The following is a 26458-nucleotide window of genomic DNA, read 5'->3' on the forward strand; positions in this document are numbered from 1 at the left end:
GTGTGTGTGTGTGTGTGTGTGTGTGTGTGTGTGTGTGTCGTGATTGCAATGGGGAATGCCCTGTGTGTACTCTGCACAAACAACTGGATTTCCTTAGATATTATCACTATGTCCCACGAAAGCTTTGGAGGCTTTCAACGATTAATTCTGTTTTTCTAGGGTTCTGATGATTTCTGACCAAGTCATTCTATGGACAGGAGAAATAAAAAGTCAAATGTAATGCCAAAAAGAATAGATCAAGATTGAGACATGCTAAAATTTTTTGCTTGGTCCTTAGGCGGGTAGCGTTTGTGCCCAGCTCCTACAAAGCCAGTAGAATAAGAAGTTGTGGAGTTTTGGATTAGCAGCAGTGACCTTTGAAGTTCCCTCATACTTAGCTTCCTCTTTGGAAGGGATGAGACAATAGCCATATAGAATTATAAAATGGTTGAAGCTTCAATGCCTAGACCAGGTTACTAAACAACAGAAGTGTTGCACATTTGTGCACCAGATCAAGATTGTAAATTAGTTTTTGAAAACTTCTATATTAGCCCCATTACAAAGGAAATCTGAAAAATGGCCTGCTGTCATTAACCTGACTGATGGCCAAGATGTGCTGTGCCGTATTAGGTCCATGTTGAATGGTATAATTTTATATTGTTACAACATTTGTAAATTTAAAAAAATTATAAAACCATTTTGTGTTTTTGCCAGGGAGCAGCTTATAATAAATTAAAGAGTGTTACATTGCAGCTGCAAGCCTGTAATTTTCTCCCGTCACTTCCTGTGAGCAACAACTGGGTGTGTGGAAGCATAATATGTGCTACTGTTTGAGTTATTATCTTAAACCTACTTTTCTCTTATTATTGGGATTTGACATTTAGTTGTACAAATTAGCTCATGCTATAATTTATTAACATGTTGTGCAATATTTGAGTTTATGAAATCATCAATCCTATACATGTGAATTTATAAAGAACATGATATGTTTCTAAGATAGTAGGAACTGCAGATGCTGGAGAATCTGAGATGACAAGGTGTAGAACTGGATGAACACAGCAGGCCGAGCAGGAAGGCTGACATTTCGGGCCTAGACCCTTCTTCAGAAAGGCCCGAAACATCAGCCTTCCTGCTCCTCTGATGCTGCTTGGCCTGCTGTGTTCATCCAGCTCTACACCTTGTTATCTCATGATATGTTTCTAAACAGGTTTGTAATCCAGTGAAAATGGGACACTCAATTCTAAATTAGGAGCTAAATACTAACTAAGTTTATGGATGGTGCTGTTGGAGACCATGTGTGAAAGCTTGCTAAACCAAACTAGATGTAGCTTGTCAGCCATTGTTGGTAGAGAACTGATCTACAAGGTTGAGGGTGGGTGAGAGACCTTGGCATTCAAAGAAATCTAGGCCCCTACTCAGGCCAATTGCACTCGAATTTGCTATATTGGTATTTGGAACCTCAGATGTGTGTCCTCCTATGACCAACGCACCAGGCGATATTTATGGGATTTGGTGCAGATTCCCGCTCTTTGGAAATCCACTTCAAGAAGGAGTGTTGGGGGGGTGGAATTAAAAGGGAATCTCTAGAAGCTCCATACATTTCCATGAATTCCACTTAAGATGTTTTACAGGCTCCAAACCATTATAGGGAATGGAACCGATCGACTTCCTCAAGGGGCCTGCCTTATCTGGTATCTGTACGAAATATAGAAAATGATTTTTGATGGGTCTTCTATTCACAGAATGATCCACCTGTCTAACTGGAGGCTTCAAACATACACCATTAAAGCAGGCTATCTAGGTCCATCCACATAATTTGGAACAGATCTGTGTCAATGGATGAGAGAATTCTGTTCAGCTAAACTTATAGGGTTCTGTTTGTAAATACGTGTGCTTAACCAGTTGTTAACATAATTTAAGTTGATTCATTGTTATTGTCTCAGTTCTGACGAAATGTTATCAATGTGAAATGTTATCTCCATTTCTCTATACTGCTGCAGCTTGACCTATTGAGTATTTACAGCGTTTTGTGTTTTCATTTCATACTTCTAGCATCCACACAGTACCTTGTTTTCAAATTATTTTCAAATATACCAACATAGCAAATTCGAGTGCAATTGGCCTGAGTAGGCGCCTAGATTTCTTCGAGTGCCAAGGTCTCTCACCCACCCTCAACCTTGCAGATCAGTCCTCTACCATCAATGGCTGACAAGCTACATCTAGTTTGGTTAAGTAAGCTTTCATACATGGTCTCCAACAGCACCATCCATAAACTTAGTTAGTATTTAGCTCCTAATTTAGAATTGAGTGTCCCATTTTCACTGGATTACAAACCTGTTTAACAGTTTACTTTGCACTTAACATTCTGTTGAAAGATTTCAAGATATATTTGAAATGTTAACTTGATTGGTTGAGAAATTGTTTCAACGGTCCAGATGCAGTTTAGTTGGATTCTGGTCATATTGCTGAAACATCGCATCTTATGTATCTTATACCTGTTCCCCAAGGTAGAAAGAAGATATAATATCATGCTGCAGCAAAGGGTTTAGACCTCTTTGAGATTGAATTGAAATTCAGTTTATCACTCAATGTTATGTCCTTTCTAAGTATGTGTGAGGCAAACTAGAATTAGATTATTATATTTTTGGAAGAGCAAAGCTTCAGGCTTCCGCCTACTGAATCAGAAATAACTGTTACAGGATATAAGAGAAATATAGCATTCACCGTTCAAAAAGATTAAACATTGTGTTTATGCTTTTATTGAATAAAAAGGCAAAAGTTGCTTCAGTTATTTTATTCTTCTATTGTTACTTATGAACAGGGTCAGCTATTGATATAACAGGACACACAAACACTCCTAATCAGAAGCCTGAAGTATCATAACATCCAAAAGGAGTATATAATAAAGAAGGCAAAAATAGAGTGATGCAAGAAATAATTAGGCACTGTGTACTCTGTTATTAGCCACTTAGATGTATGCCAAAAAGGAATGTCATTTGGGCTATGTACTATGACTGAAAATAATGTCATCATCCCTCTCAAGAAACCAACCCTTGAGCCCCCCATTCTTATAAACCACAAACCAGTGTTCAAACTCCTGAATATCTTGTCTCCTCCCAAACCTGGACTTGTTTTTCCCAGAACACTCTAGTTGAATCTCTCAAATCAGATTTCCATCCTGCAGCAGTATCAGAATTGTTCTTACCAAAGTCACAAATGACGTCCTTTGTGACTTTTGCTGGTGTAAACTGTCCCTTTTCAGTTTGATGTAGCCTTTGACACATTTGACTACACCATCCTCCTCCAATAATTGGTGCAACTGCACTAGATTAGTTCCTGTCTTGTGTGTCGTATCACAGCAAGGATATCAATTACGTTTTTTATTTTCCTGCAATACTAAAGTCACCATAGTCCTATCAGACCTTGGGCTTCTCTCTTATTAGAGACAACTGGTGATTGTTTAACCTGAGAGTCACCCTGCCTCAGGTGAGGGAAAGGCTTGAGATGGAGAATCCTTCATGGTAACTTCAGCTAGTGTGGGAATTGGACCCATGCTGTTGGCATTACTTTGCATTACAACTCTGCCATCATGCCAACTGAGCTAAGCAACTCCCATCTTACTTGTAGTGTCAACCATAAGAAATATGAGTGGGCCAAGGGTATATCCTTATGTACATTTGACCTTACTTGCTCAAAGTCCAGTTCACCTATCATTCTTATTGCTCTATTATTTAACTTACGTCCATCGTTTTGCAATATCTTTCTGGATTCCATTATCAAGCCTGATCATGAATGTGATAAGACTCTTAAACCAACATGTTTTCATGCTTATATGAAATGAAAGTTTAACTTGCATATTTTGGCGGCGCCAAAATGGAGATTTTCATATTCATTTCGGTTATAGTTATCTTATCAGTTGGTGTGCGAACAAGCTTAATTGATACATAAACTTGACAAAAATGCCCAAAGTTTAGCCTTAGTGAGAAATGTGAGTATAAAATAGTGCACATAACATCTTAAAGGTGATAAGACATGGACTATTGATATTCTAATTCCTATGTCTGATTTTAATGCCTGGGTCTTTCATGGTCGGAAATCATTTTTAAAAAATGGATAAACCACTGACTTATAGTAGTAACAGCAAATGCTTGACCACACAGGTTAGCTAGGTTTCATTAAACCAACATGGAATAAACCAAACTATCTCAATTGCAATTAACATTTCATCGAAAGTCACTGAAACTAGTCCTTTTCAATAATGAAAAGGTTTTTGCCTTTTTTTAAAAATTGATGGGATGTGGGCATCACTATACTAGTCAAGTATTTATTGGCCATCCGTAATTGCAATGAAGAAAAATTCTAACGACTGGTTACATGGGTATTAGAAAATCTCAGAATAAAATGCTTAACCATTTTTATTGCCCCAGATTACACAAACACATGGTCAAATTTTCTCAGATGTCGGGTCTGAAATCGGAATTGAAAACAGAAGATGCTGGAGAAACTCAGCGGGTCTAGCAGGTCAGATCCAGCTTCAAATTTTATATCAGAAATTTTCAAAATATAGGAGTTGGGATGTCATGTTGCAGTTAGGCCACTTTTGGAATACTGCATGCAATTCTGGTCTCTCTGCTATAGGAAGGATGTTGTGAAATTTGAAAGGGTTCAGAAAAGATTTACAAGGATGTTGCCAGGGTTGGAGGGTTTCAGCTGTATGGAGAGATTTAATAGGAAGGGGCTATTTTCCCTGGAGCATTGGAATTGGAAGGATGACTTTATAGAGGTTTATAAAATCATGATGGGCATGAATAGGGTGAATTGCCAAAGTCTTTTCCTCAAGATAGGGAGTCCAAAGCTAGAGGGCATAAGTTTAAAGTGAGAGGGGAAAGATTTAAAAGGGATCTAAGGGACAACTTTTTCACACAAAGCCTGGTGCATGTATGGAATGAGTTGCCAGAGGAGGTGGTGGAGATAGTACAGTTACAGCATTTAAAAGGCATCTCGATGGGTATATGAATAGAAAGGGTTGAGAGGGATATTGGCCAAATGCTGGCAAATGGAATTGGATTAATTTAGGATGTCTGATCGGCATGGATGCGTTGGACCGAAGGGTCTGTTTCCATGCTGTACAACTCTAACTTTATGAATCTAAATAATAAATAGTTTTGGTGTAAAATGTTTTACATCTTCAGCTTATCATCCACAATTACAAGGAACATTGGAAAGATGGCATCAATTTTAAAGAGTATGATTAAGGTATGTTGTCAAGAATGCCCTTTAGCTTGGGAGAAAGGAATTCTCTTGTTACCTTTTGCCATTAGGGATGCTCCGAATAAGTTAAAGGATTCAGTCCTTTTGAACTGATGGTAAGACATGTCAGATTCCAGAATGACACCAAATTGATAGACTACAGGTATTTTTCTTTTAAATGTGGCTACTGTCATGTTCAATCACTGAACATATTCTCATGAGACTGTCAGTGCACATTTAACAAAAGAGTACAAGTTTATTACAGAAAAGAACAAACAAAGCTATATTAGTAATAATTTGGAAAAAATCTTATCATAAACAGCAAAAATAAAGATTCGCCTTGTTGTTTTTCCTTTTACAGATACTCTATAGTGCAGTAATACTCCTATCTTCACATGAAAATTTCATATTGACTTGATGAGGTCACATATGTTTCCATTTGGTGACTTCCTGCACATTCATTAAATGTGATTATCTCCATTGTTGTGTCTCTCCCAAGACACACAGACCAGGCTAACTCACTGACCTTTCTCTGACTTCAGTGACATCAGGCTTCCAAAACAGCTTGAGCCTCTCTTCCAGCTCCAGCAGCCTGAAGACTTCCACAAACTAAAACCTGCCCTTCTACTGTAATGGATTGTTCTTTCTGAGCTCAACCTGCTTGTGGCCCCTGACTGTCTGTCTCTGTAGGTTGTAAAAGTAGAACACCCTAGCAATTGTTTCCCATGTAGTTTATTAATCATTTAACTAAATCACACACTTTCTTAGAAGGGTTGTTCTGTACTCTTCATTCGAAAATGACTTTCTGACCTTTTTTAAAGAAAACAAGTCGCCTGCACAGAATTAAAACTAAAAATTTATTTTGACTCTACTTGAGAATCAGTTTCTCAAATATCTACTGAGTGAATGATAGAAAGCTTCAACAGCATGTTTCTTTTTTCAGTAATACTGAGGGATTGTTGTGGATTTTTAAATACAGCATGTAAAAGCAAGTTTCATTTAAAATGAGTAAACTAAAAGATTCTATTGAAGAGATACTGAAAATTTCTACTAAAAGTAGCATTATGCTTATATGATAATCAGGCACAGTAGCTGTATTCACTGATAAATATATGGTGCAGTTATAAATCCCAAACGAAGACAGGAATAGTTCAACAACACCCTCCAGTGCAGGGAAGATAAAATAAAGACCAACATAACCAATAAGCCTAGAGAGTGAAGTGAAGGGTTTTCTAAATTGTTCCCAAATACCCTCAGAAGCTGAATGGACAAAACCAATCATTGCACTGTCTTGTAGAAATTTCAGCAATTAGTTGTAGAATGATTAAGCCAACTGAATGCTTTCAAAACAAAAACAGAAACCCCAAAAATATGTAACTGATCATACAGCAACCATGAGACTCCCAAGTCCTTTTGTACTTCAGATTTCCAAAGCCTTTCCCCATTTAGAAAATAGTCTACATGTCGTCTTCCTACCAAAATGTGTAATCTCACACCTTTCCACATTGTATTCTATTTGCCATTTCTTTGCTCACTCTCCTAGCCTGTCCAAGTCCTTCTGCAGCCTCCATGCTTCCTTAACACTATCTGTCCCTCCATCTAAGATATAGTGTGTAAGTAACAAGCTCTTGATGATCAAGTATGCAGCATGCAGGTGCTACCCATGGAAAATTTTGCAAGTAGTTGTGCTAGATGACTTCCTACTGAATGAAGAAGCGCTTGGCAAGGGAAATGTTGAACAGTGCACTTTAAAGGGCACTCAAAGGAAAAGTACAATGTTGAGGGAGTGTGGACAGTCAGGAAGATTTGTCATCAGTCTTTTTTTTTCAGTACAATGCTTACAAATGAAGTGACACTGTATTTCACTCTCTTGAGACCCCTGGTGAGATTATTTCATTTCTTGCAATACTGGAGATCCATCCTCTGTGCAGTATTGCTTGCGTTGATGGACCCTGCCAGCACTAAGTGCATTTCTCCATTGTCTTACTGCTCCTCCAATTATGAGGAGTCTTCCTTCCTGAGCAGAACTTGTTGCAGCAAGATATGGTGTCTCCTTCATCAGAAAAATGTGCCCTGTTTTTGCCAGATTTCTGCCAGAACATAAGAGCCATACAGCATGGAAACAGACTCTTCGGACCAACCAGTCCATGCTGAACATAATCCCAAACTGAACTAGCCCACCTGCCTGTTCCTGACCCATATTCCTCCAAACCTTTCCTAATTCATGTACTTATCTAAGTTTCTTTTAAGCATTGTAACTGCCTGATTCCACCACTTTCTCAGGAAGTTCATTCCACATGCAAACACCCTCTGTGTTTTAAAAAAAATTGCTCCTCATGCCTTTTTTAAATCTCTCTCCTCCCACCTTAAAAATACGCCTCTGTAAGGTCATCTCTCAACCTCCTGCACTCCAGCAAAAAATGTCCCAGCCTTTTCTTTATAACTCAAACCTTCCATACCCAGCAATATCCTGGTAAATCTCTTCTGAACCCTCTCTAGCTTAATAATATCCTTCCTATAACTGGGTGACCAGAACTGGACACAGTACTCCAGAAGAGTTCTCACCAGTGTCCTGTACAACCTCAACATGACTTCCCAACTCCTATCTTCAGTTTCACAGCTTGTTTCTGTAATATCATTACAAAATATAATTTCTCATTTAAGTTGCTGTAGACCTTCAGGGTCTGTGAGACCACGTGAAATGCTTTCTCCTCAGCATGCGCCATCTGCTCTTCCAAGCCTAGTTTACTTTGCTCAACAATATTGAGTTCTCACAACCATCCTGCATATTCTGCAAATCTCAGCCTAAACCCTTCTGCTTTGTCACACATTAGAGTCATAGAGATCTACAGCACAGAAAAAGACCCTTTGGTCTATCATGTCCGCCCCAGTCAAAAACGACCAACTAACTGTTCTAAATCCATTTTCTAGCAGTTGTCCCATAGGTTTGTATGTTTTGTCATCACAAGTGCAGATCTAAACATGACTTAAATGTTATGACTATTTCTGCCTCTAAATAACCTTACAGGCAGTAATTCCCACCACCAGATTCCCACCACCCTCTGGGTAAAAAAGTGTTTCCTCACTTCTCCTCTAAATCTCCTGCCCCATACCATAAATCTATGTCCCCTGGTCATTGATCCCGCCACCAAAGAGAAAAGTTCCTTCCTGTCTACTGTATCTATGCCCCTTATAATTTTAAACATCTCAATCACGTCAATCTCCTCCGCTCCGAGGAGAACAGCCCCAGTCTCTCCAATTTTTCTTCATAAGTGAAATTCTCCAGCCCAGGCAATATCCTATAAATCTCCTGTGCACCATCTCCAGTGCTTTCCATTCTCAAAAGTTTTCTCAAAATTTACCTTTGCACATTCCTTCAGCATTCCTGTGACTTCCTTTGCATTTGCTGCTTTCTAAAATCTTGTAGAATCGCTAAGAATGTGAAAGAGACTTTATAAATATCAGGAGTTTTGGAGAAGTGGTTAGCACTATGTAATGTGCCACATGAAGGCTAAAAGCATTATCGAAAACTTGATATCGCTTAGAATTCATGAGACAAGGGCTTAAAATTCAATCAAGTTAACCCACTGTATTTGGAAAATTATACTAGGTTCATTACCTTTAAATTTATTTAACATAAATTTATTTAACAGCAGGAAAATTACATATTATACAATTTTTATATTTTTATTACGAAATGCAAGTGAAGATGATTTTGCAAATATTGATCATGTTTAAGGGAGTGTAACAGATGTGAGAGGGGAGCTATATTCAAATTCAGCACAGCATTGAGCTTTAGATACTGAACTTTTCAGAAGCACCTAATTTTGTTCATTCCTGGGTTTTGATAGTCACAGTATTTATTGCCCATTCAAAATGGCCCAGAGTGTAGTTAAGAGTCAGCCATAAAGGCATATGTAAGCCAGACCACTTAAGGATAGCTGTTTCATTCCCTAAAGGTCAGTAACGAACCAGATGAGCTTTCCCAGACAGTTTCCTCCATACAATGGGACGGGGAGGAATCTCAATTGGCTGGGTGGCTGGTTTGCAATGCCACCAGCATAGGTTCAATTCTCACACTGGCTGTTTGAAGGACTCTGCTTCTCAACCTCTCCCCTCGCTTGAGGTGTGGTTACACTCTGGTTAAAACACCACTGGTTACCTCTGTCTAATGTGAAAGCATGAGAAAGCAGCCCTATGGTCTGGTAGGACTATGGGGACTTTACAAAAATGCACGTCCATGATGGTACTTTGAGCCTGATTTATTGATCATTATCATTTGATGGGGTAGGAGGTGTCTCCACATTTTGTGCTTCCCTGACACACACAACTCCTCCACAAAGCTAAGAAAAAAGGTTCCACCTTCCCCCTTGTAAGAGATGTCCAATTGTAGCAATAAAATCTTCTTTGGGTAGGTATACTACCACCTACCCTTCGTGTGATACTCGTCTACAGGGCTTCCTAGTATTAAGTGATGAAGGATTAATCATTGATAACCATTCAACAGGAGAATTAGTTTATTACATAATGAGATAGTAAGAACTGCTGATGCTGGAGTCTGAGATAACACAGTGTGGAGCTGGAGGAACACAGCAGGCCAGGCAGCATCAGAGGAGCAGGAAAGTAGATGTTTAGGGTCGGGACCCTTCTTCAGAAATGGGGGAGGGGAAGGGGGCTCTGAAGTAAATAGAGGGGGGTGTTGGGCTGGGAAAGGTAGGTGGGATGGTGATAGCAAGTAGGTGGTGGTGGGGATTGGTCAGTGAGGTGGGAGGAGCGAATAGGTGGGAAAGAAGACGGACAAGTCAAGGAGGTGGGAATGAGAGGGAGGGTTGGTCTTGGGGTGAGGTTGGGGGTGGGCAGATTTTGAAGCTTGTAAAGTCCACATTGAGACCATTGAGTTGTAGGCTCCCAAGGCAGAATATGAGGTGCTGCTCCTCCATTTTCCGGGTGGCGTCGTTGTGACACTGGCGGAGGCCCAGGATGGGCATGTCATCCAAGGAGTGGGAGGGGGAGTTGAAGTGGTTCGCGACTGGGAGGTTTTGTCGTTTGTCGTTTGTTATTTGTCGTGAACCGAGCATAGGCGCTCTACAAAGCGGTCTCCGAGCCTCCGCTTGGTCTCACTGATATAGAGGAGGCCACATCAGGAACAGCGGATACAATAGACCACATTAGCGGATGTGCAGGTGAACATGCGTCTGATGTGGAAGGTTTTTTTGGACCTGAGATGGAGGTGAGGGGGTAGGTGTAGGGGCAGGTGTAGCACCTCCTGCGGTTGCAGGGAAAGGTGCCCGGGGTGGTGGGGCTAGTGAGGAGTGTGGAGTGGACAAGGAAGTCACGGAGAGAGCAGTCCCTCCAGAAGGCAGATAAGGATGGGGAGGGAAATATATCTTTCATAGTGGGGTCAAATTGCAGGTGGCGGAAGTGGTGGAGAATGATGCATTGAATCCTGAGGTTAATGGGGTGATACGTGAGGACAAGGGGAATTCTGTCTTTGTTTATATTGCGGGGAGAGGGTGTGAGGGCTGAAGTGCAGAAAACGCGAGAGATGCGGTCGAGACCGTTTTCAACCACTGAAGGGGGGGGATGTTGCGGTCCTTGAAATATGAGGACATCTGAGATGTGCGGGAGTGGAACGCCTCATCTAGGGAGCAGATGCTCCTTATGACTCAGACAATGTATAAAGATCATTGATGAAGTTGTCGAAATGTTCTCCTGGAAACCATATTTTTGTATTAAATCTTAATCCTTCCATTATATAATTAGTTTTTAAAGTAATTGTCAAATGATTTTAAGACATCATCAATGGTGTCAGTATCTTCTGTAACTTTTTGTCTGTTAGTGATCCAATAGAATAAGGCATTATGTTAACTTGTTCTACTTAAGATTTGGTATGTAGACCTGAAGAGACCTTGCTATTCAATTATTAGTCAAGTAAAACATTCTCTGAAATGTCTCCGGTGCATTTATATCATTCCTGAAATAGATGACCAGTACTGTGCTCAGTCCTCTAAATGCAATCTCTCCAATGCCCTGTGTAAGTGAACCATACCCCTTATACTTGGTATTTGGTTCCCCTTGTGATAAATAATAAAAGTCCATTTACTTTCCTAATTACTTGCTGTAACCTATATACTAAGCTTTTGCATGTACGATGTCCTACATGAGAGATGTACGCATCTACATCTCAGCTGTGCAATCTTTCCCTATTTAAATAATATGCTTTCTTAAAAAATATTTTTGCCAAAATGGGCAACTTCAGATTTTCCCACATTAAACTGTATTTGTCACATCTTTGCCTAATTATATATTTTTATTTTAGCTTCCTTTTGTCGTCCTCACAACTTACCCACTTTTGGACCATCAGCACATTTGGCAATCCTATCTTCTGTCCTTTCATCCTAGTCATCTATATAAATTGTAAATAGTTGAAATCCCAGCACAGAACCCTGTGGCACACAATTTGTTAAGTCTTGCCAACCTGAAAAAGACCAATTAATACCTACTGTCTACTTCCTGTTAGGCGATCGTTTATCCTTGCCAATGTGCTACCCCCTAACTCATAACATTTTACTTTCTGGAATAACCTGTTTACGTGGCGCCTTATTTTTCTGAAAGCCTGAATACATTACATCCACTGATTTCACTTTATTTACAGCACATAATTTTAAAAAACTCCAATAGTTTGGTCAAACGTGATGTCCCTTTCGTGCGCACATATTGACTCTGCCTGATTACGTTGAAGTTATCCAAGTGCCCTGCTATAACTTATTTGATAATAATTACTCACATTTTCCCCATTGATGGAAGTCAAGCTAACTGGTCTGTAGTTTCCTGTTTTCTGTATCCCTTTTTCAGTAAAGGGATTACACTTGCTATCTTCCAGTCAAAAAGTAACATTTCCAAAGCAAGCAAATTCTGGAAAACTACACACAATGCGTCAACTATCTTACTAACCATTTCTTTTAGGACCCAGCCACTTGTCAGACCAAAGCTCAAACAATTTACTCAGTATCATTTCTTTGGTGATTGAGTTTTATAAATTCCTCTCTCCTTTTCCATCTCCTGATTTATTACTGCTTCTGGAATGTTACTTGTATCCTCCGTAGTGAAGACTGATAAAAAATGCCTGTTCAATTCATCTGCCATTTCCTTATTTCCCATTATAATTTCTTCAGACTCTTATGCTTCACGAAGGTGGTGCACTGGAAATTGAACCTCACTAATCCTGGAGTCATCACAAAGTTGAAGATTTTATAAAGATAGGCAAAACTCCCCAATTTTCCTGTATTCTAAACCTGGGTTGATGAAAGCATGGACCAGGTTTCTGTACTTAATAATGATCATGACAAATGAATAGTTTCTAGCTGTAGGTAAACAATTAGGAATTATTACCATATAATTATTAGCTCAAACACTAATACCTCATAAAACGCACACGGATTGTGTTTTATCAGAGCACCCAGAGGAATCCCGCCTGTGGGAGGAAACCTCAGTCTGTGTGGAAGACGTGCAAGTAGATTAATCATGGTAAATGCAGGGTTACGGGGTTAGGGTGGGGACAGGTCCGGGTGGGTTGCTCGGGGAACAAACAACCAAATGACCTGATTCCACACTGTAGAGATTCTATATGAATCTATGAAAAGGATCACCTCAGCGCATTTTGTGGGCTAAGACCAATAAACTCCATTCTCAGTTTTTTCCTCTGCCCATGACACCCATGTTTGTTCTTTTCTCTGTCTATACGTCTATCTGTGTGTGTTATATGCAAACTCCACACAGACATTCGCCTGAGGGCCGAATCGAACTCAGGTCCCTGGCACTGTGAGGCAGCGGCACCAACCACTGAGCTACTGTGCCACCCCTTTTGGCTTTACACGTCTTGCTGCTCCTCAATCTTCCTTGTCCAGGAACTTCCACTCGCTTCATGAGGCACAGGTTGATTGATTCGTATTTATAAAGCCATTGACGTATTGCCTAAGAGCCACAGCTTACAGGGGAAAATAAACTGGCTTTCTTTTGAGGTGGTTTTTACTGCAGGTAAGGAGTGGCTACTTGCTCTCTCACTGTCCAATGGTTTCTGACTAATGTTCTTCCTAATTTTCTTCTTCTTCTGCATTGTCCGTGCATGGCAGCATTTTCCAGAACCAGAAGTCAATGCTGCAATCCACTTTGGCATGCCCGTCGCCATGTGCAGAATGTTGGAGATGCATGCAGCTGCACAACTTGGAGTGAACATTGCATCTCAATCAAACGTTCACATGCGCCAATTATACAGTTGTCGGCAGGCAGAAAATCTTTGTCATCAACAATAGGTCCCAGTCCAATCAGCTACTTGTTGCCAGCCAAATTGCATTTTGTACACATTTTCTGGTCCTATACGCTACTCAGCTTTCCCCACTAGCTAAACAGCAATGTGAAAAGCACTTAAAATAAGTACTGGTAGTTTGCTTTTTAAAATTGAATCAATCCTTTCCACCATTCTTGGTTTTTAACCCAAGTCCTTTTCTCATTTCATCCACAATCAAAAATATAGAAAATTAAAAAGATATGGTCTTCACAAGTCTCACTTTCATTAGAACAAGCACTCACTTTGTTAACTTTCTTTAAATAAAGTCTAACTGTTTGTTTGTCTTTCTGGCTAGCTTTCTCTTGTACTCTAATACTTTTCCTCTTGATTAATTTTTTGGTCATTCATGCTGCTCTTTAATGTCCACCCAGTTTTCTGACCTGCCATTTGTCTTTGCACAATTATTTCCTTTTTCTTTTAGTTTGATACTCTCTTTAAAATCTCTAGTTAATCCAGATGGTGGGTCCATCCTTTGGAATTTTTCTTACTCGTGTTTCGATTCTATGTAATCTGACGTTTTTCCTTACCTCTGAATGGCATTTGAAATAGATGATTACTGCTTTATGATAAGTGATAAACTATTTATTTTGCAAAGGTTACTCTGCTTAAAAACATAAAATAAACAGGTTTAAACATCCACCTGTGAATATAATAATTTCAAGTAGTGCCTAATATAGCATTGCATGAGAATCCTCACTTTCTTTGATGCATTGTTGTTTGTTTTGCAGACAGGTATTTCCTTCAAGTTAATAATAGTGAATTCCATTTAAGACTCTTTTAATTCACTTAAAAAAGAACTAGAATTGTGGCTCAGAAACTAACAAGACTACAGAGAACTACAAGTATATAAAACAACGTGGCAGTTCTGAGTCAGTCTATACACATGGAAATAATAACCATACTGCGATGAATCCTTAGAATAGCACATTGCAATTTTATGTATGGAGTAGGAAGACAAAAGTATAGATATCTCACAGTGTTAATGATATCTCATTAAAAAATGTCTGTATTGGGAATGCCTAGGTTGGCACAAACAAAACTGTTTTTAACCAGATTTGGACAAGGATTGGTGTGTCCAAGTGTGCCTTTGACATGCAAATTGTATTCTTATAAAGAGATCTCTGTGGATTTGACTCTACTTTTAACACTCGTGAATCTTTTACTGAAAGCAAATCTTGACAATAAAATTTTACACAGACTGGAAGTACTAGCCTCAAGGCACCAATATGTTGTTTTTATGCAGCTACATGTTAAGCCACAAATAAAATATTTTTCAACTTCGCTTCTTCTGTCAGTATTAAACTGAAATATATTGTTAAGTACAATGCAAAACACCTCCTGTGTAGACTTGAAGAGAATTTGTTTATTCTTCATGCCTTTTCAATATTACAGATTGGATTATGAGGTGAGAGTTACTGCCTTTCACATCAAGGCCACATTTGACCAAGTGGGGCATCAAGGACTTGTAGCAAAACTGGAGTCATTTGCAATCGGGGCAATTCTCTCTGCTGATTAAAGTCATACCTAGCACAAAGGAAGATGGTTATGACAAGTGGAGATAGTCATCTCAGTTCCAGGACATCTCTGCAGGAGATCGTCAGAGCAGTGTCCTAGGGACAGCAATCTTCAACTGCTTCATCAGTGATCTTCCCTGCAGCATAAGGTCAGAGGAGGAGATGTTCGCTGCTCATCCTGAGGCTTACCATTACCAGAAGCTGAACTGACTAACCATATAAATAGTATGGCTACAAGAGCAGGTCAGAGGCTAGGAATTTTGCAGCAGGTAACTCGCCTCCTGATTCCCCAAAGCAGTTTCACCATCTAGAGGGAACAAGTCAGACATGCAATAGAATGCTCGTCACTTGCCTGGATGGGTGCAGCACCAGAAACACTCAAGAAGTTTGATACCATCCAGGACAAATCAGTCCACTTGATTGGCATCCTTTCCACCGATGTTCACACCCTCCACCACCAACGTTCAGTAAGAGCAGTGTGTGCTGTTTACAAGATGCACTGCAAAAATTCACTGAAGCCTGTTAGATAGTATCTTTCAAACCCACAATCACTACCATCTAGATGGATAAGGATAGCAGATACATGGATGACCACCACCTGCAAATTCCACTCCAAGCCACTCACTGTTGATTTGAAAATATATTGCAATTCCTTCAATTACTGTGTCAAAATCTTGGAACTCCCTCCCAGACAGGATTGTGAGTGTATCTAAGCAAAGTTTATTGCAACAGTTCAAAAAGACAGGTTATTGCCACCTCTAAAGGCTAGCTAGTGCCTAAGGATATGAGGTAAACACTGGCCCAGCCAGTGTTGTCCATGAGTAAATTTTGAAAAGCTGCTGTTCAATACTTGTGTCTACACATTATAATGAAATTAATTTAATAAGTAGATTATGACCATTGTTCAATTTGCTGATAGATTTTTGTATGACTGCTTTAAGACAATTCATCAATTTCAAATGTGTAGGATAGAGAACTAGAAACCAAGTAGTGGAGATGTCAGTAGAGGAGTAGTTAATAGAATTACTCAAAAGCTTTTACCTTCTTAGTACTTTCAAAATTGTTCAGTTACAGATGATTACCATCTTTGTATACACATGAACATCAAACCCATTTCAAAATCACCTATAAAAAAGCATTTACAGTTTTCTCAATGCACCAAGTAACTTCCCTGCAGATCATTGTTAATAAATGCCATGGAAGGGTGTTCCAGTTGCAAATACATGACTTCTGGGAACAGTAACAGATCACCTTAATTTGTTTCATTGAGGCATAGTATTGTCCAATTTATTTAAATGAAATGCTGAAAATAGACTGTTGTAATAGTCTGTTGTGAGGAGATGATGGCCTAGTGGTATTACCAGTGGACTGTTAATCCAGAGACTCAGGTAATGTTCTGGGGACCCAGGTTCAAATCTCACTATGGCAGATGGTGGAATTTGAATTCAGTTTGAATGAAGAGTCTATAACGACCATGAATCCATTGTTGATAGTCAGGAAAAATCCATCTGATTCACTAATGTCCTTCAGGGAAGGGAACTGCTATCCTTACCTGGTCTGGCCTCCATGCGACTCCAGAGCCACAGCAATGCACTTGACTCTTAACTGGCCTCTGGTCAATGAATTTGAAAAAAACATGCCTTAGTGCTCAGTCTAAGGCCTTTTAGTTGACAGGTGAAAAATGCTTATAAGGTATGTATTTAACAGTAACTTTAAACAGCACTTGATCGAAAACATGGATGTAGCGTTTAGCACAATCAGGTTCTGAGCTGAAGAGTGTAAAACCCTGAGGAGGGAAAAGGACTGATGTAGCAGGTTTTAAAATTAAACCTATTGAATTTTAAGAGAATTAAGGACTTGTTATCGTTTACCTCCAAGTAAATGCTAACATCAACAAAATCCTAGAAATAACCAGAGCAGTTTAAAAATAAGCAACATTTTGCAAATATAGAATACTATTACTTCAGTACTTGATGCATGCATTGTACAACAATCTCTTTAATTTTAGTGGACCCCTATAATTGCTCCTTATTTTGGCATTGTTTCTCAGTTAGGAGATACATTTTTGTTAAAAACCGAAAGAACTGCGGATGCTAGAAATCAGAAAAACAAAAATTCCTGGAAAAGGTTAGTAGGTCTGGTAGCAGCATTTCAAGTTCTGAGGAAGGGTACCTGGACCCTAAATGGTAACTCTGATTTCTCTCCGGAGATGCTGCCAAACCTGCTGAACTTTTCCAGCAATATCTCTTTTTGTTCCGTTTTTGTTAATTTGTTCTCATGACCATTCCATTAAGAGAGCATTTTTGCCATTAGTAACACTTGTTGTTCTTTATGTACAACAGTTTTCTTCCATGTCCTTGGGATAACGATAAAGCTGGCAAGGCTACATTTCGTGGAAATTATTAGTAGGTAGTGGGGTAATGCCCGCTGTCGCAAAAATTTCAACTTTGTCCAGGCAATTTCCTTTGTTGAGCTCTCCAGACTCTGTTCACTGAATAGAATATTTCTAGGAGTGTCAGCCTCCAAAAACCAAGCTGTCTACCTTTAGAGTGTACTAGCACTTTAATGGCTTTTGATTCCTTACCATTAGCAACCTGACACATGTATCTTGAACTTTAGCACTGCGCGAGAAAGGCCATATGGAGAAATCATTTGAATTTCCATTGAATAATATGGCAAGATTTCATGGGAACTCGTTTCTGTTCAACCAGCATAGGTGCACCTGGGAGCATCAGTCATCTGCATCCTGATCCCAGAACCACCCTGAATTTTGTTTGTTGTGCATATGCCTTCAACAAAATTGAAATTGACTCGGTAATTCGGCAAGTAGAAGAGTTAAAATTGTGGGGCAATTTAACTTGCCAGAAGAATTTGTCATCTGCACCATAGGAATAAGTTTGGTTTTGTGAATTTCATAATATAGGTATGCTGACTCAGTGGTTCTTAGTTAATAAGCCAAAAAATGCAAATTTAACCTAGTTACTGGTTTTGCTAACTATATCTTAGGGCTGCATTCAGCGCGCGTATTTTCACTCTGGATAAGCTCTTAATTTACCATTATTTTTGTTTTTATAGTTCTTTATACAGAGCTACTCCTTCATATATTTCTATATGGTGTTTAAAAGAAAAAATGGTTTTCTATCTTTCAGACTTCCAGTTCAAATCTGACCACTTCAGGTGATGAAGATGAAATCAAGTGGGAGAAGGAAGGCTACGTTTGTGCTGTTTGTCTGGATATTTTCTTCAGTCCATATATGTGTTATCCATGTCATCACATCTTTTGTGAGCCCTGTCTTCGGACCCTTGCGAAGGACAACCCCACAAATACGCCATGCCCTTTGTGTCGCACTGTCATCTCAAGAGTCTTTTTTCAAACAGGTACATGATAAAATAGAAGTGGTTTTCAGAGATTCGTCCTCCATAATTCAAAACACGCTAATAAAAATTTGCTCATCAACATCACCCTATCCTATAAAACCATACAAAATAGAAACAGGAATAGGCCATTCAGCCGCTCAAGCCTGCTCCCTATTCAATAAGATCACAACTGATCTGAGATTTCTCACGTCAACTTTCCTACCCTTTCCCCACAACCCTTGATTTCCCCTACTCATCAAGAATTTATCTTCTCAGCCTTAAGTGTACTGTGACTCTGCTCCCACAGCTCTCTGTGGCAAGGAGTTCGAAAGACTTTCAACGCTCTAACAGAAGAAATTTCTCCTCATCTCAGTCTCAAATTGGTGCCCCTTTATTCTGAGACTGTGCCGTCTGGTCCTAGACTCTCCTATAAGGGGAAACATCCTCTCAGCATTTACCCTATTAAGTCCCTTTAGAATCCTGTATATCCTGCCAGAAGGTCAGTAGAGCCAATGTCATCAATGGATGTTTATATCTTTAAGCCAAAATGAGTGGTGAGAGAAATCCGACAGAAATCACCATTTCTTTTATATTTTATAGACATCAAATGTATCTTTTTCTGAACATCCATGAAATTCAACATGTATATGTGCTAAAAACCCTTGGGACTGATGCACCAGTGAAAGTACTATGAGTGCATGCTTTTTACCCATTGATTCCAGTAGAATGTCTACGGTCAGGGCAAGGTTAAATGATACAAAATCCATCGCCTACTATCTGTGCTATCATGGATGTATCCTGGGAATTAGCTACATATAGGGTAAACAACACTTGAAAGCATCTGGAGATGCAGTCAATGCCAACATTCAGGATAATTCTTCAAATGGCTGCACAATTGAGTCCCTTTGGAAGAGACCAAAAACAATTTTGGCACTGACCTTCTAATGGCAACCCCTAGCTCTTGCATAACCACCCCCTATCTCTCTCAAAGTGAGCCTTCATGTTGCACTGTCATCAATAAGTTGAGTTTATCCTGCAGTTCAGGGTAGAGGAAATTTCCTCCTCTTTACCCCATCCCTGTCATCTCTAATGCCAAGAACTATGTTAGGGTTGGATGGACTGGGTCTTTGAGATTTAAAACTGATGGGGATTCATGGAACATGAAGATTCCCCACCTTAGCTGGACTGAGTGCCCATCCTACATCCCATTACTGTCAATAGGCACAAAAATTTTCCCATCTTCATTTTGTTTTCTGGGAAATATTTTCTTTGCTTCACATAGATCCATTATAAGAAAAAGTTAGCAAATAATCAATTAATTTTTGTTAATTTATTTAAGGTTAAAATACAAATAACATTTCAGTCAATCAGAAAATAAAATTGTAGAAAATAGAAGCAGACGTAGGTCATTCAGCCCTTTGAACTTGCTCCGCCATTCAATGTAATCATAATTGATCATCCAACTCAGCACCCTATTCTCACCTTCTCCTCATACCCTTTAGTCCATTTAGCCCTATGAAATACGTCCAACTCTTTCTGGAAAATATTCAATGTTTTGACCTCAACCGCTTTCTTTGGCAGAGAATCTCACAGGCTCACCACTTTCTGGGTAAAGATATTTCTCTTCTTCTCGGTCCTAAATGGCCTATTGATATCCTAAGACTGTGACGCCTGGACTATCTGGTCATCAAAAACTTCCTTCCTGCGTTTACCCCATCTTGTCTTGTCAGAATTTTATAGATTTCTATGAGATCACCCCCGCCCCCCTCTTTCTTCTAAACTCCAGTGAATTTAATCCTAACTGATCCAGTAGCCAACAATGTGCATCAAAATGTAAGTTTGTAAACAATATACTTCTACCATTGACAATGACTTGAATTTGACCTGTTCCTTTGGAGTTTTATTTTCTAATTTAATCAAAAACAAAATTACTTTTATTGAGGAATTTCGGTTGTTTCTGTTAGTGATTGACAACAGTTAATTCAAGGAGTGAAAAGCCTAAGATGTGAGTATTGTTTAATGAATTGAATCCCTCTTCATTTTGATCCATAATGCAAGTACCCACCAGGGTTGAGGTGTGTATTTGATGTTCAGTTAGTGATACAGTTCAGATTACAATATACTTGTAGTTAGTATGTCACTGTACAAAAGTTCTCACGTTACAGTTGAATTTGGCTGTGTATGTTTTCCAATGTTTGCCTTGTTCATTCCTTAAAATATTTGTGCTGCAAAGGATATTTTGACTATAAGAACGGTCATATAATTCACGGTTTGCAGTTTTAAGTTGGTGGAGTATGTTCCGTTTGTCTGCTAGTTTAACAATAACACACATAAGTCATCATCAACGGATGTTTGAAATAGAATGCTTTTCAAGGAGCAGAATGAGAAGAGGCAACATGAAAGAAATTATATAATTTTAAAGGGAGTGCTTGGATGAATGTATACAAACTTCCAGGACAGTGTAATAGGATAGTTATTGAGCTGTTACTTTTTTGAGGAAAAAAATGGGATTCTGAGTTTTATAAATAGAAGCATTTGTATGAAAGCAGGGAAGATGGCAAAACCCATATAATCACTGCTTGTGTCTGAATTTTGAGCACCACATTTTAGGAATGATATCGGTGCCCCGGAGAGGGTGCAAAGGACATTTACCAGAACTAAATTAATTGTGAGACACTTCCCTTACTCAGAGAAACTAGTGAAATAGGTTATTCTGGGAAGAGACTTGGGAAAATGAGTTTGTTCTCCTTAGTGAAGAGAAGGTTAGGGGAAATTTAATGTGTGTGTTTAAAATTATACAGGATTTGAATACAATAAGTAAGGAGAAAGAGTTTCTGCTGGGGAGTAGTTCAGTAAAATGAAGGCATTCATTGAGGATATTTGGCTGAACAACCATGGAGAAGATTAGGAGTAAATGTTGTACACAGTCTGTTGTTATGATCTCTTATGCACACCTTGAAAGTATAGTGTCAGCAAATTCTCCATTAACTTTCAAAACATTGCTGGTTCTTTTTGAAAGTTGATGTAGAATTTGCTGAACTATACTTTCAGAAAAGGGGAAAAAAGAACTGCATGTCTTGGAGAGAGAGTGACAAAGTGGGATTAATTGGAAAGCTCTTTCAAAGAACTGACACGTTGGGCATAATTCTGTGGCCAAACAATTGGATAGGGCTGGTATCACAGCACATAATTAATTTGCATCTGTTGCTTCCAATGCAGACTGCATGCAAACTTCAAGCTGCCTGTAATAGCTACTTGCTATTGAATGGGGTTGAATGTTGAATGCGCTTCAGTCCTAAGACATGCATCTTACAGTTTAGACACGTTGCCAACTATTTAATAGTGACACAACCAAACACGTTGCGTGACTTTTAATGACATACATTGTTTGTAAAACAGATCAAAATGGTACACAATCCAAACAGTATCTAACCAACTAGGTCTGGCTTGGCTGCATGCCAGTCATGGAGGAGATGATGTTTGCCATCATTGGAATAATTGTCTCCGATGCTGTGGCTAGCAGTGGGCATGAACCCATTGAAGATGACTGTGGTGGAATCTTATAGGTGAATGGCTGACAAGATCTTTGGCCGAGCAAGGGCAGGTAAGGTTAGCGGTGTCAGGGGTTGAGGCGGGTGACAGCGAATGTGGGAAGTTGTTGCAGGTAATAATGAGAACGGTAGAGCCTGAGCCTTGGTGGGAAGTGGGTACAGTAGCAGAGGTGGAATGAATGATGAGAAGATGGTGGCATTTACTCCGATGGAATGAAAAATGTCATTGTATACAGTGCTGTGCCTTCGTTCAGCTGCTGAGACTACTCTAACATGTGGCACTCTCAGCCCAGGCTGGCATTGTCTGATGTCATGGCCTCCGTTCCTGGACATGGGGGAAGAGGAAGTTCCACATCTGTACCACTCATTCACAAAGACAGACAGGTCCCTGCTTGAAAAGCAAGGTGTCAATTTCCACCTGTCGGCCAAGTCCAGAGAAAAGGTTAGGCGCAGTATAGTGAAGTGTAGCCGCAGGATGACAGTCAGTAAAAACCGAAAGAACTGCAGATGCTGTAAATCAGGAACAAAAACCGAATTTGCTGGAAAAGGTCAGCAGGTCTGGCAGCATCTGTGAAGAAAAGATCAGAGTTAACGTTTTGGGTCTGGTGACCCTTCCTCAGACCATTCTTCTGAGGAAGGGTCACCAGACCCGAAACGTTGACTCTGATTTTTTCTTCACAGATACTGGCTGACAGCCAATGTCTGGGTGCACAACAGATTGTTTAAAGAAGGCACAGGTACAAGGGATGCTGGATTTGTCAGCAGATATCTGCAGAGTGACAAGTTGTTCCAAGAATGAAGTGTGGTAAAATGGAACAACATGAGGAACACCAAAAGGTCAAGCTGGTCAGTTAATGAAATGCATTTGGTAAGATAGGGCGAGAGATCTCATGGTTGAGAATCCCTCCAAAATACCCAACGCAACTCTCACTTAACCAAAAAAATGTAAGAATCAGCCCAAGGGCATTAAATTTGTTTTGTATATCTTTATTGGGACTAACTTAGGTAATTCTAAAAGATCTGTGTAGAATACATTCTTTATTTTCTTTCTCAATCCTGAACACTTGATTACTAGTTGCACATTCATTTTCCAAATTGTCCAGTCGTCATGAATGACCCTGGATGATGAATGTCAGCAAGCTACTTAACTGTGAGCAGACATTGCAGTCAAGCTTAATCTTATATGGTCCCAATGTCAAGTACTGTTTCACTGACAACAGATGTCACTGGATAGTTATAAGGAAGATGAACAATGGCTACTTTGCTTCTACACCTCCACAACGTTAGGGTCTGAAGCCATCTGCTATGATTTGCTACCATCTGATCTGAGATCCATCAAGTGAGCATAAACTAAAGATTGGAACTGGAATCTACATGTGTCAGTTATTCATTGTTATCTAAACCATCGAGGAAACCCTAAAGAAATTGAAGCCATATTGCTAACCTTTCCCATCCTCCCACAGTATTGCTCCAAACTACTGAATACTTATGTTAGCATAACCCTGAGTAGATCTTCCTTTGACTTTCCCTTGCTATCAGTTGAAAAATGGCTTCCTTTCACTCTACAGTTCCCCTCAGCAGCACACTTAAGGCTGAGGACTCTGTGTGACAATTTAATTAACACTGACTACTTCAGAGATTGACATTTACATGTACCCAGCTAATCATTACCAGCAACTTTTAATTTCTTTTATTCTTCTCTGCTTTACAGAGTTGAATAACACCATGAAAAGTTTATTCTCTGAGGAGTATTTAGCCAGAAGGCAAAACTTCCAAAAAGCAAGCTGTGCAAAGTGGCCGTTACCTAACTGCAGGAGATTGTTCAGAGTCTTGGGAGGTAAGACAATATTTCAGTGCTTCACATATTTGCAAACAATTACTTAAGCTCTACCCATTGTTTAGGACCAGTTTTGAAGTTTTGTACTTAAAAAGTTAAGGAATAAAAATTTAATGTAATTCCATACTCATGCAGGAATGTATAATTTCCTCTGCATTACTGTTACTAGAACTAGTATGAACATATGAACATTAAAGCATATGGGATTGGGCATAGTGTATTGAGATGGATAGAAAATTGGTTAGCAGAAAGGAAACAAAGAGTAGGAATAGATCGTAGATTCCCAACAGTGTGGAACCAAGCCCTTCAGCCCAGCAAGTCCACACCGACCCTCAGAGCATCCCATTCAGATCCATTCCCCTAATTGACACACCCCTGAACACAATGGGTAATTTAGCATGGCCAGTCCACCTAGCCAGCACATCTTTGGACTGTGGGAGGAAACCGGAACACTCAGAGGAAATCCACACAAGCACAGGGAGAATGTGCAAACTCCACACAGACGGATGCCCGAGGATAATATCGAACCCGGATTCCCGGCACTGTGAGGCAGCAGCGCTAACCACTGAGCCATCGTGCCACCCCAAATGTAGCCAGCAGGATTCGAGCCTGTGCAGGGGATCCCCAACGGATTTCGAATCCATCGCTTTAACGACTAAGCCACGACTACAGGCCCCAAATAAATGGATCTTTTTCTGAATGGCAGGCAGTTACTAGTGAGGCACTGCAGGGATCAGTACTAGGACTCCAGCTATTCACAATATATCATAGAATTATGTAGTTCCTACATTGTAGAAGCAGCCCATTTGGGCCATCGAGTCCACACTGACTCTCTGAAGAGCAGCCCAGCCAGACTTACCCCAACCCCATAACTCTGCATTTCCCATGCCTAATCCATCTAACCCACAAATCCCTGGGCAATTTAGCATGGCCAGTCCATCTAACCTGCATATCTTTGGACTGTGGGAGGAAACCAGAGCACCCAGAGGAAATCCACGCAGACACAGGGAGAATGTGCAAACTCCACATAGACAGTGGCCTATGGGTGGAATCAAACCTGGGCCCCTGGGGCTGTGAGGCAGCAGTGCTAATCACTCAGCTACCGTCCTGGCACAAATATGTTGTCAGAAGCTCATCTTGAAGTCAGGCATGCCACCGAGATTGCGCAATACACTGATTTTTTTCTTAGACCTTTGATAATTGGATCAGTAGCTAGGGGACAGAGTTTGAAGAACAGACAAAAGCAATGGTCTCAGTCTTCCCGATATTTAACTAGAGGAAATATCCAGTCGATGTTCAGTCGATGCTGGATGTCCGATAAGCAGCCTGATAATTTAGCAACAATAGAGGAATCAAAAGCAGTATTGAGGAAATAGAGCTGGGTGTCATCGACATACATGTGGAAACTAATACTGAGCTTTCTGATGATGTCACTGAGGTGTAGTATATAGATGCGAAATAGGAGAGAGCTAAGGATAGATCTTTGAACAACATGAGAGGTGGTAACCTGAGAATGGGAAGAGAGCCATTGTGTGATGCTGTCATTACAAGGAGAAAGGCGATATGATCATGCATGTAAAAAGCTGCAGACGGTTTGCAAAGGTGGGATAGTTACCGTGGTCAAAAACGCAGTGTCATTTACGATTTTAACAAGAAACTTTTTGATACTATTTTACGGCCAGAAACCAGCTTGAGTTTTTTTGAGGAAAGGGTGATGACAGCAGATTTAAAGGAGTTGGACAAGCCTGAACAGCCATTAACAAATATTAGCTAATATAGGGACTGGAGGGAATTGGATAGTCAGCAGTTGAGTGGGAGAGGGACCAAGAGAATAGGAAGTCAGTCTGTTGGACAAGAGAAACTCAGAGAACATATAGGAGAAGATTGGAAAGAAACTAGAGAAAAATACAAGCAGGGGACATCTTTAGAGGAAGGTTGACTGGGCGGGCTAATGCGCAGCTGATCGAATGGAATCGGGGATGCTCAAGAGGTCAGGATCAGAGTAGCACTGGTATACCTGAGGACGTAGCTCCAAAGGAGATTAAAGATAAGGAGGGGAGGGGAGGAATTTGATGGGATTTGCAGATTAGCAGTGTGAATAGAGTACTGAATCAGCAGATTTTTTTGTGCAGGGTGGAAAATAGAAGTCAGATCAGGTGGAATAGTCACATGTATTGGCAACAAAGGCGATGGTGACTGTTTCAGTAGCAGGTGAGTTGAAGCAGAGCCGTGGAAACACATGTATGCAGGCTTACTGATGGTATGGATATGTGGTAGGAAGGTCAGCTTGGTTTCAACATGATACAATATGATGCCAAGACATTGAACAATCTGGTTCAACCTAAGGAGAGGAATGGCGTGGGTAGAGCTTGTGGTGGATCTGGAAGAATGTCAGGCTTTTTTGATTTAACTTTTTTATACTTCATGGTTTTCTTTTAGCAAAACATGTATTATTTTAGCTTTACCCGTCAGGTAAAAATTGCTAAGGTTTATCTGTATCGGTAACCCTGGACCCCTTGATCAACTGGGCATTAAAAATAAAATCAAGCAGGCTGGAGGAAGCACCTGTGCATTTTTCCTTAAAACTTGACAGAATCTCCACAATATGTTGCATTCATTCGTT

At 39.9% G+C, this 26458-nt stretch overlaps 1 protein-coding gene across 1 annotated transcript in view; it reads left to right on the forward strand.

Moving 5' to 3' along the window:
- Positions 1 to 26458, forward strand: part of rnf180a (ring finger protein 180a) — a 174700-nt gene that overhangs the window by 116929 nt on the left and 31313 nt on the right. Inside the window, exons 3-4 of the mRNA XM_048597771.1 lie at positions 18240 to 18468; positions 23710 to 23835. Coding sequence (XP_048453728.1) covers positions 18240 to 18468; positions 23710 to 23835 — 355 coding nt within the window. The remainder of the gene's footprint in view (positions 1 to 18239; positions 18469 to 23709; positions 23836 to 26458) is intronic.

The sequence above is a fragment of the Rhincodon typus genome, chromosome 1 (assembly GCF_021869965.1).
Source record: "Rhincodon typus isolate 14 chromosome 1, sRhiTyp1.1, whole genome shotgun sequence".
In the NCBI taxonomy this organism is placed as follows: Eukaryota; Metazoa; Chordata; class Chondrichthyes; order Orectolobiformes; family Rhincodontidae; genus Rhincodon; species Rhincodon typus.